This window comes from Pyrgilauda ruficollis, unplaced genomic scaffold (genome assembly GCF_017590135.1).
Source record: "Pyrgilauda ruficollis isolate IOZ18807 unplaced genomic scaffold, ASM1759013v1 scaffold91, whole genome shotgun sequence".
In the NCBI taxonomy this organism is placed as follows: Eukaryota; Metazoa; Chordata; class Aves; order Passeriformes; family Passeridae; genus Pyrgilauda; species Pyrgilauda ruficollis.
The window spans coordinates 1423325-1434656 of record NW_024531155.1 but is presented as its reverse complement, the minus strand read 5'-3'; the positions used below and the strand labels follow the sequence as shown (position 1 = coordinate 1434656).

At 41.1% G+C, this 11332-nt stretch overlaps 1 protein-coding gene across 7 annotated transcripts in view; it reads right to left on the bottom strand.

Moving 5' to 3' along the window:
- Positions 1–316: 316 nt before the first annotated feature.
- The window catches only part of OTUD4 (OTU deubiquitinase 4), a 28464-nt gene continuing 17448 nt past the window's right edge, over positions 317–11332 (bottom strand). The window contains exons 15-23 of one of the 7 annotated variants that reach the window (XM_041489238.1): positions 10647–10812; positions 9695–9815; positions 7974–8029; positions 7268–7426; positions 6620–6758; positions 5533–5612; positions 5343–5457; positions 4607–4647; positions 317–2947 (exon numbers count right to left, since the gene is read on the bottom strand). In XM_041489238.1, the coding sequence (XP_041345172.1) occupies positions 1724–2947; positions 4607–4647; positions 5343–5457; positions 5533–5612; positions 6620–6758; positions 7268–7426; positions 7974–8029; positions 9695–9815; positions 10647–10812 (2101 nt within the window). In that variant the 3' untranslated portion in view covers positions 317–1723. Of the gene's footprint in view, positions 2948–4606; positions 4648–5342; positions 5613–6619; positions 6759–7267; positions 7427–7973; positions 8030–9694; positions 9816–10646; positions 10813–11332 lie in introns of all 7 variants that reach the window. The other 6 variants (XM_041489240.1, XM_041489234.1, XM_041489237.1 and 3 more) reach the window with 6 other exon arrangements.

Below are 11332 nucleotides of genomic sequence, written 5' to 3'. Positions count from 1 at the left end.
TGAAATACGCAGAGAATCACAATGGTAACAACTAAATCCCTCAGTGCTTGCTTCATTCCCAACCTGAAAAAGTGAAGATTGCCTCTTTTGAAATCCTGAATGAAAAAGTATTTAGATTAAAAAAAGAAAAATCAAAAAGCCTCCAGCATGACTCCTAGCCCTATGAACAAAGACTCCAAATGGCTTCTTTTTGTTTGCTGCCTGCCATATGCTGTTCATCATTCTGCTGCTTACTACAATTGGCCCTTTAAGAACAACATTTCATTTAATGCCATTGCAACAGGTTTAAATACATACATATAATTTAGAAAGCAAGTGAAAAGACAAAACATTTATTTCAATTAGGGTTTTATACATAGCATGCATCTGAAAACAAACTTTTTATCATATAACTATCACTCTGGTTTCTGCACCAAGGGTGTACAATCTCAGACACAATGAATGGGTACCGTCACCTACACTACTGTATACAGAGATATAAAAATATACACAACAGTTCAATTTTACAGAGCAACAGAGCTGAGTGAATACTGTGCACACTGCACTCTCCGAGCCTGGACAGCTGAACATCCAGACTGCAAAGGCAACAGGAACACTGCGGAGATCATAACTGGGCTCAGAAGAAACAGCATCAGAACTCTGACACAGTGTAAAAATATAAGGCAGAAGCCACTTTCTTCTGAATTGTAGGGAAGAGCAGAGCACACTGAGACTCTCCATTCTTGCTTTTAAAAGTAGTTCCAGCAAGGAGTTGTACATGCAAAACATCAACAGTGCAACAACAAAAGAATACTGAACAGTAGCTCAATCGTACAAACTTAAAAAAATGTAACATGTACTTTATGCATCTCCTCACAAAATATCTAGGATTTGTCAGTGCATTAGTGTTAAAGTGGCATTAAAAAAACTTCTGCTATTATAACAGATGCAGAATTATTTTGGAAATGCATAGCATCTACATTTTTATTGTCTTTGTAATTATTCAGTTGGCATAGGCACCATTCTAGTCACACCAGTATTAAGAAGAATTCATGGTGGAAACAGCCATTCTTATCAGTTCATACACAGGTATTCTTGACTGCTTGTCTTGATTTTGATTTCAACAAATAAATGCTTTTTAAAATTCAAAAATATACCCTATGATTATGAAAAGAACTATATACAACATACCTAAGACACAGGGTTAGCTGGCTGCCATACGTGTAACACACAAGAGAAACATTCAAGTTTGACAGATATTTTTTCTTTTTGAGATGAAAGGCCTTTGGGTTGGAAGCATATCAGAGACAACAGTGCAGTAGGCTGAGAATTCCTTTAGCTCAGTTCAGAACTAAGGCATTGTATGATAAAATATACATTTATATTTGGTGCAATGTTACTGTCAATTTTAGAATCTAAATCACATCTAATGCTGTCATTTGTCACTCTAGGAAACGCACATACCCATCTTCTATCACAAACGGAAACCTTTGTGGGGAAAAAAATTATCAAACACTAAGCCTATTTTTTTTTTCTAATTTGACATTGAAGAAAAACTGCTAAGCCAAACAAACTCTAGAATCCCCCCAAGAACCCTATGGTAGGACTTGACATCCTCCTAGTCTTTACTTGCCAAAAATTAGCCCAAAATTAAACATCATTGAACTTCACTAAAAAGAAATTATGATTTTAAACTGCTACTTCAAATTACTTTTTGCTTAAATTTTCCAATTATCCACTCATTTTATGCTTGCTGCCCCCTCTGATTATCTCCCAGTGTTGCCCTTCTCCTGTCGTTCCTATACGGCTGCCCTCTAAAGTTTCTCTGATACTGGTAGCCGTCATCTCTGCTTCTGCTGGGTGGTCCTTTCCAGGCCTCCTCATTTCTTTGGAACTGGTATCCTCCCCTGCTGGAATAACCCCTGTCAGGTCTGGGCCTTCTGCCTCCTCCATAAGTCTGGTTATAGAACTGCTTGGATCTACCACTCCTCAGCATGTCGGAAACCTCAGTGTCATCTTCAGAGCTCTCCTCCCTCGTTCTCTGGGCCCTGCTTTCCATCTGCACATTCCCCATGCCCTTGGACTCTCTCCCTTTAGGAGGCCTCTCCTTCCGGCTGGGAGTGCCGGGTTTCAGTTCGTTTTTGGGAGGTTCTGCCAGCAGTAGCTGCGTGCTTGGCCCTGCCGCTGGCCTCTCTGGGCCCTGTGTCTGTGGAGGGCGATGCTGCTGCCCGGCTGTTTTCTGCTTAGGAGCAGCCGAAGGACACGTTTGCTCCAGCTGAGGTGCCCTGGCCGAAGTGTCTTTCGGGGTCCCTGCAGCAGCCACTGGGAATGGGACGGTGTTGGAGCCGCCGCTGTTGGTCTTCTGGAGCTGCTCCGCACAGTTCACTCCAGGAACTGGAGGGCTGCATTCTTTGCCCACGTACATGCTGGCAGAGGTGCCACCTGCTGCCTCTTTGTCCTCAGGAGACAAGACAAGATTAGGTCTCGCTACTGAATTCTCAATGAAACCCTGAACTGGGTACCCATACCAGAAGTGAGGAAAGAAAGGAGGTGCTATTGGAACAGCTCCTAGAAAGTGATTGTGTCCAAAGGGCGGCTGTGGGAACACATTTTTCCCTCTCAGGGACTCCTCGTAGTTCGCATGAAGAGCTTGCACTGGATTCTCCGGTTCGACACAGACCTGTCCTTGACTTTCCGTCACCTGAGCTGAAGGTATGATCAGAGGCAGTGATGGAGATCTGTCAACTTGTGGAATCTGACCATTGGATCTGGCCTCGGTCTGGACAGCAAAGTGCCTGTTTGGTCGTGCAGTTTCATTTTCGTTCTGAGCAGGAGCAGCCTCCTGGAACCAGGGGTTGTGTGGATACACAGGAAGGGACACGTTTGGGTACATTCTACAAGCAGCTAAATAGGCCTGGTGCAGGGGGTAAAGGTAAGAATGGGGTGCCCACATGGGACAACTGTATGCCTGCAAGACAGCAGGGAAAAAAAAATTTAAATCAGTTATTTGGTCTTTTCAGTGTTCAGAGAGACATAAAAGCACATCAGTCATTTACTATTTCAAAACAGTTAATTATAGGAGATAAAAGTGAATTTTCTTTACAGTGACTGCCCTCAATTCTAAATCATATGACTCTAGGATGGTGTTCTTATTTTTTGTTTTCCTTCCAAATGCAGTTAAAATGGGCAACAGTTATGACCAGTAAGAAAACTTAGTAACAATTTCTATATGGTTAAAGACTTAAAAGCTTGACTTGGTAAGTCATACTCTAGCTATGTGTTTGAAGAGAAACATATCAAACTAATTTTCCAGAATCACACTTACTAATTGGCAATTTCTTCTACTAGACCTCACTTTGCAAAGGCCACTACACTGAAGTTGTCCACCTCAGGTGTTCACCACCTCAGGTGACCCTTTCCCTTTTCTCTACCTCCACATTAATAAACTGGACTCTGTAGAAACAGTTCCTGGAGAAAACCATCCTGGAAAACCTATGCAGACCTCTGCAGGAGCCCCTTCCCTCTTGATGTGCAGTGAAAGGGTGTGGGCAGGGCAGGGTTTGGAGCAGAGCAGCAGACAATGCAGAGGGTATTTCCTGGGCCTGCTGTACCCTGTGACACCAGCAGAGCAGCACAGCCACTAGAACGTGGGCTGGGACCAGCAGATGGTGCTGAAGCACCAAACGACAGGCGAGAACCTAAATAACCCACAGCAGCAGTAAGGAGAGTCCCAAGCATGTCAGCTGTTTAAATGCATTGTGGCGACACTTGATAATTAATGACTTAGGGATTTCTTATTAAGCACAGAGATTTATATTAGGCAGAGGTATCAAATTTGCATTGGAAACTGTGCTGAATATTCCCTCTTTCCATGCCCAGAAATGAAAGAATATCATTGCTATGGCCAAAGTCCCATGAAATAAGCCCAAGAGCTCTCAGCACCTTGCCCCAAGTAGTTTGCCTGACAGAAGGAATAAGAAGGTAAAAAAGGAACATTTTTTTGTACAGAAGGGAGGAAGAAAGCCAACAACTTTGCCTTGCCAAGCAATGGAAGATGTTGGGATTTGGCTAAGCCTCTTTCCCAACCACACACACAGAGTTGCACCCCATTTACACAAACACACTACTATAATTACTGAAAAGGTAGAATACTATTATCAGTAACCTGAGCAGAAAGAACAGACACACAGGGTACTTAAGGGAATGTCCCCAGGGAAAGATTTTGGGATCTGCACTGCAGTGGCTTTGCCAGTACACAGCCAGGTTTGAAGTCTGAAGGCATTTTCTCATTCCCTATGCATGTCATCCAAAAAAAAACATCTTCACATTCACAATTTATCTGTGACTTTGTAAAGCACAATTTGCTGGCTGTGCAGCCACAGTTGGAAGCCAATCGGTCTCACTATGCTACTGACACGAATTTGATTTCTGCTGACTTGAAGTGCACTGTGGACAACTGCTGGAATCTCAGTTAACAGAAGAAAAAATAAGGAAGTATTTGAAAGTGAAAGATGGATTTGAAATCTGCAGCAACAAATTTTGTGCACTCTGAGTACCAACAATTATTTACAAGCGATTTTTGTAAAATCAAAACAAAATGAAAACATAAGGAAGTTTGAAGAGTTACCTTCACACCAAGATTGAAGAAAAATCTAAGAATATTCTTATCTAAAAAAAAAAAGGAAGAGTATTTATAAGGACCTAAAATATTTCATCTGATTAAAAAACTGCATGAAGTTCCGTTTCAGTAGAGAACACCAGTACTAAGTTACTACTTGCATGTCTTCAATTGATTAGTTGGGGTTTTTTGCCACAGTAAGGTATCTAGAACACAACAGCAGTTTAAATTTCAGTTTTAACAGTCTGTGAACTTCTAGTTTTTAAAGAAACAGTTCACTAAACAAACAAACACCACTGAGCAGTCAGACATGAGATGTTCTTTATGGACATACCTTGCATTCATAGTATGCCAAAATCTGTATTTTCCCAGATCAGTAAGGAAATGCTCAACAGCTTCCAAACTTTTAAATGACATGAGCAAACCTATTACTCTGACAGGAGCAGTTCTCCAAAGGTAATTCTTTACATGTACAAAACCTCAAGTTATGATGGGGTAAGCTAAGAACTACAAAATGATCCTACCAGATTTCCAGGTGTAACCACTTGAAACAGTCACAATGTTGGCAATGCAAACTAGAGTTACAACTCTATTCAACATTCTCTCCCACATCTTAAATAATGGAATGACAACTATCGGATCCTTGGACAAAGAACGACAACAGGACCAAAAAAAGTTGTGTTTATCTACATTTTAAGAAAAGAAGAACTATGAGAAAAAATGGTGTCAAATGCAGACTTCTCACCTTTAGGTAAGTCTTCCCCAGTACCGCACAGGGAGTAAGGAGGTGCAACGGCTCTTTCTCCCTTTTCATTAAAAGGGAATCCAGGGTATAGCGGATCCTGGTAGGGATTCAGAGTCTGAGGCAAAGGCATTAAAGGCTGGTTAACTGCTTGTAGCCACACAGGAACTCCAGCACCTGAAGCAGATGTTACCTGAGCCTGTGATACAATAGAGTCAGGTCCTGTTGCTGGTCCTGGCATCAGGGAAGAAGCAGGTATTTGGGTTGGAATACCTAGAGGGAAAAAACCCAAAATAGATACATATATATGTATAGAAATAGAACAGGTATCAATGCATGTCTATAGATATGTATATTTAGATAAATAATCACAAACCAAAAGACATCAGAAAAGCAGGATTCAAAATGCAGAGAATAGTTTTCAGAAAGAATGAAACAATTTAGCTAAGCTTTCCAGAAATAGCTAAAGTGCTCCCGTGTTTCTTTTTTAAAATTATGAATGCCAGAAGGAAATAGGAAGGAGATAAAAATGGGGAAACTGAAACTTTCATGTGAATCCCTGGAGTTCTCATTCTGACTTGTCATTTAGAGTCAACTCTGAATCTGAGCTTAGATCAACTGGGCTGCACATCTTCTGTCACAGACACAGTCAAGTGAGACAGGATTGTGACTGTCTCATGTGAACAAAGCAGGCTGATCTGAGAGCTGGTTCTTGTACAGAAACAGCAGTTGAGAGAAAATGCAGCACCTGATCTAATGAGCACTACCGATTCTAAGCTAACTTCACAGACCACAAGATATGCACAGCACACCAAAACCCATTACACTGGCTTTGCAGCTCAGGTCTAAATGGATCTCATTAGTTTCATGCATACAAGCCCCAAGCTGAGTCCTCAGGAGTCAACCAAGGAGGCTTTTGTTACATGGGACACACAGCACAAACACTTACCAGGTTTCAACATGCTGACAATATGTTCTACCTTAAGCAGATCCTCAAAACTCAATGCTATCCCACTCAAGAGGAAAAACAGCCAATTAAGTACACAACACTCTTGTACCTTCAGGTTGGGAGTCAAGCAAACTGTACATACAAGCAATCAAAGATCTGTCAAAACTCTCACTAGTTTTCAGCAGTGAGAAACTACATTCCTATGAATGCCTGCCTTTGGAATGTGAAATTATACGAGAAGTGTCTCCTGGGGGCATCTTCAACTTAGTAAGAGAGTTAAAGTGTTTTCCAGGTTTAGTAATTTCTGATTTATGTTAGTATTTCTGCAAACCTGCTGGTCCATATGTTGCTGGCTCACTTGGCCAAGCTGGCACAATGGCTGGTACAGAAGGCACTGCTGGAGGTAAATGCACCTCAGAGAAGACTGGAGAGGGTGTTGGAGTTACGCTCGGCAAGCACTCGGTCAGGTTCTGTAAAAACAAACAAATCTGAATCCCGTCATGGCTGGTGACCCTGCTGACTCAGCCTTATCTGGACTACCACCATCCCCACAGGGAAGTACTAACTAGGAACATACCCAAAGAGACCTCAGCTGCATCACTGTGCTGAGAGATCTGCTCTGAGCTCTGTCCAGCCATGCCAGTACCACAAAGCCACCAGAGCTGGAATCACCTCCTCAAGCTTTACATTTAACTATCTCCCACCCAAAATAAAAGCCACCCTCACAAGCAATTACCAATAACCTCAGAGAAAGTTGAAAAGGAAAAGCTAAAGAATTTAAAGGGAAAAGCACAGTTACCTTGATAGAAAGATATGAAATAACCCCTCTCTCAGAAAATAATAGATTTACTTTTCTATCAAGGTTTTCCTTTTACAATCTTTATGCTGGACATAACAGATTCCTAACTGTAAATATGAAATTTTAGCATTATCACATAGAAATGACTGTGTAATTAAAAGCCAGTATTGTAATACATACGTGGCTGTGATGAAGCTCCCCTTTGTCTGAAGTCTCCTGACTGGAAAACTTTGAAATCAAACAAACATTTCTTACTTGCTCAGCAAGAATCGGAGAATCTGTTTTAACTTGTTCCAAAGGAGATGAAGCTTTTGGATAACTCTCATCTTGACTATTCTTCTAAAGCAAAGTTAGAAACAACATACACAGCTAGTCTAATAGTAAGATTAACTTTACAAAGAGTTATTCACAAACAGTAAACCACACTCCATACAAAGTGGGCTAAGCACCCATCACATATTATACTAGTGTGACATTTTGCTCATTGAAAGGACAGCAAAGGTTAAAAGCCAACAAGAGGCCATAAATCTTCACTGAACTTCAGAGCTCATGGTCTGTTAGCACAACAGCTATTAGCAAACATCAAATCTTCTGTGGTCCCATTATACTGGAAGTACAGACTGTACTAAGCAATTACAAATCCAGATTTGTAAGTGCTCTCAATAGCCCAGGTTTGAGGACTCTGATTGCAGAGAAAGACTAAGTATAGGTTACAGGGCTGAGGAAAGCTGACAGAAATACAAGCCTCCAGCCTTAGGAGTATTTCACTAAAAGCTGTAAAGCAGCAGCAGCAATCACAGCTCTAAAGGCAGCTATTGCTCTGCTAATCATGTATCAGAGAAGCAATAACATTTAAAACAAAATTTGGTCTTTTCTTTAAGATTACCTCAGATGAATTTGGCTCAAGCTTCTGACTTAAGTGGATCTGCCTGGAATTTGACTCTGCAACACCAAGACATAACCTAGTAAATGAACCATTACACCACTTATGGCTATCACAACTTAAGCCAGTTAGTTTGTCTTTCCAAAATTAAACTTTCAAAACTAAACCTATATCTTAGTAGATATTACTTCAGAAAACTTAAATTTCTATTTTTACCAAAGATCAAAGCATCCTAAAACAAACAGTTATTCAGGCAGTAACAGAGCAGCTACTTCAACCTGGGTTCTGCAAGGTCTACAGGAGCTCTTTACTGATGTTTGGAAGTCATTTCAGTGATGCCTGGGGAAAGCAGGAATGAAATGCAGCTGTCCCTTTAAATATATTCATCCTAAATTGCTCCTAATGAAACAAAAGCTTGTACTTTGCTTAAAGGGAAAGTGCTCTGCTTGGCATTTTCATATTCAAGTGTTAAGGTAAAAGAAGCTCAAAGTCTTGTCTACTTTTGACTGATTAAAAAAAAAGTTTAGAATGTTGCAGTGCATTAAAAGATCTAAAAAAGTTTTCAGACTGCTGCACAAAATTTCATTCCTCAAGCACCAGCAAACACTTTGGTGGGGAAGACAGTGTTAAAAAACAGTCGTGACATAAAAAGATCAGAAAAATTTCTTCACATTCTGGCTTATGTTCAGACCTGGCTACCACTGCTTGTCAATCACACTCATGCCCAGATGATCAGTAGTAGATACAGACTTTTTAAATGCCTGTTATATACTCTGTCACAACTAGACAGCAGTATAAATGGAAACAGTATTGATTTTGAGAATTACTGCCAAATCCTCAAGCAGCAATAGGAATCCCTAAACACTCAGAAGGAAGTATACTTGATTCCCACAGGATTGTTAACCAAGTTTCACAAGAGGCAATGCAAATCTGAGTGTCACAAAAAGCAGAGAAAGCTGGACGTGCCATGCCCTTCAGCCAAATTCAGCATGACAGTGGAGCCTTCACTTTCTCTCCAGCTTTCTCTACGTGAACATTCCTTAAAAAACGTCAACATGCCTTAAAAAATTCCTTTGCAATTAGCAGAGATTTACTAACTACCTCCTCCTGGCACCTACAGCTTTCTTCTATTACTGCCATGTTCCACTTCCTCACAGAGGAGGAAAAGCTTTAAGTTCAGGAAGAGAAGCTGAAGTGTTGTAACCGACTGGGGGGAGAGAGAAAACCCAAACAAAATTTTGACCATGTGACAAAGCTTTCTACTGTAAACAGGTTTGTTTTTCCAACCCTTCTGTACCCTTCTTCTCCCCTTCCTGTACCATGGCATGCTAATTCCTAACCATGCCACACTTTTACCTGCTTCATAAATTACTCTTAAGGCTCCTCCCACTGGCACTTTCTACCATACACTCTAGAATTTCAAAAAGGATCTAATTTAGGGTAGCTCTGATAAAGTCTTTTAGTTCTTCTCATTTCTCTTCCCATTTACTACAAAAATTCCAGCCAGGAGTCTACTCTCTCAGTACATTTCCCTGCTTTGTGAATGTGGCTTTCTTCACATCCACACCCTTGCTACCTCCAGCCCAGTTTAGTTTGGCATTGCTACTTAGGATAACTTTCCCCTCATTGCCTAAACAGATGCCCCATCTTGAATAAATTCAGATGCTGAATTTAATGAGCAAATAAAAAAAACCCAGCCACTATCTAAACCCATTTAGTTTTACCTTTCTCCTTCTGCTCTTCCACCTCTGCTGTCCACTTGCTGTTTCTTCTTTCACTATTTGAGAACTTTTTCTGGTTTACATTATCCACAGTCTGTGTAGCAGCCTGACAGACTAACTGGTTCTGAAGAAGTTGACAAAAGCAGAAATATCACTTTATATAATCAGTCCAGTGACACTTTAGCATCATCTGCTATGATACTATTATGCATTCATGACAAATAATATTTACTTATGTGATAGGCAGAAAGGGGAAGGGGGGGAGTCTGTCTCAGTATCCTGCAGATTCAACCCCTCTTTCTCATTCATTGCTACATTTTGCCTAGTGCCCTTTAAGAGCATTCATGTCACTAGCTGATGTGACAAAATCTGTTTAACTCAGACATTAAATCACATCCTCCTCCTGCAGGTGAGCAAACACAGCAAACTGTTACTGCTCAGGACAGAACAACCTCTGTCCCTTAGGCTTCAGTCTTTCTCCTAATCATTCTTCCCAACCTTGTTCTTGTTTCTCTTTGCCCTAGGAGTTAAACCCAAAAAGCCCCACACATCTCTAGAACAAACCTGTGTGGAGAATAGCTCTTTACCCACAGGATCTGCTCACTTCCCTGGATGTACTGGGACTCCCACCCACTTTCACTAAAGTTGCATCAATAGAATGATCTCTCCAAAATCCTACAAATACAGATGCTCATGTGTCTCCCATATTTACACACCTAAAGCACTGTGTGGTGGACATTCAATTATTCCCAGGATAAACTACTACATGTATTTTCTTATCTTTAACATATAAAGCATTGGAGATACCTGTACTTCTAATTACAAAGCGAGTACAAAATGAATATCCCTGATTTTTGAATTGCAGTGTGATTCAAGGACAGCAAACCAATGGCTAATGAAAGGCTCACAGACAAGTATGGAAAGTGCACTGCTAATTACAAGGAATCCAGCATACATTGCAAAGAGCAGGAAAAGCTTGTTCATCCCGCTGCTGGATCTCATACAGGGAACGAGACTCCTCTATGGCCTGCTTCTCCCTGCGCTCCTCTGGAGACAGCCCAAAGTAGTTACAGTCCCTGCTGCCGTGGCTCTGCTCCTCGCTTCGCTCGCGCTCCGCTTTCCTGCGCACCGAAAAAGGAAGAGGATTGCTCGGACTAAGAAATCTGCATCAAACCCAACACAAACTCGTGGCTTTCAGGAGAAAGGACTAAGATATAAGTATGGAAACAGAAACTCTGCTGCAGCAGCCCAAGGAATCAGAAAGTCACTACCAACAAATGCAGGCAAAACACTCTTTTAATACTCCTTTCAAATGTTAAGTCAGAACACAAAGCAGTCCCCTATGACAGGTTCAGCAGAAGCTCAGGGAAGATCTTAGCCATGCCCAAGAAGCACTTGCAGCATTATTTCAGCCCCAGCCAAAAAGAAAAACAACTACAACATAAACCACACTAACATCCACTTCCCAAGAAAAAAAAAGTGGCTTTGTAGGCAGATTCTGCCATGGACACAAAAAAAAAAAAAAAAAAATTCTTCCCATGCTTGTGTGTATTCTTTAGGACTTGGGACAATTCCTAAGCATTCAATGGCAATGTATTTCAAAAGAGTATGCTAGAAGCATCTGAAGCCGGTAGCTGGGCT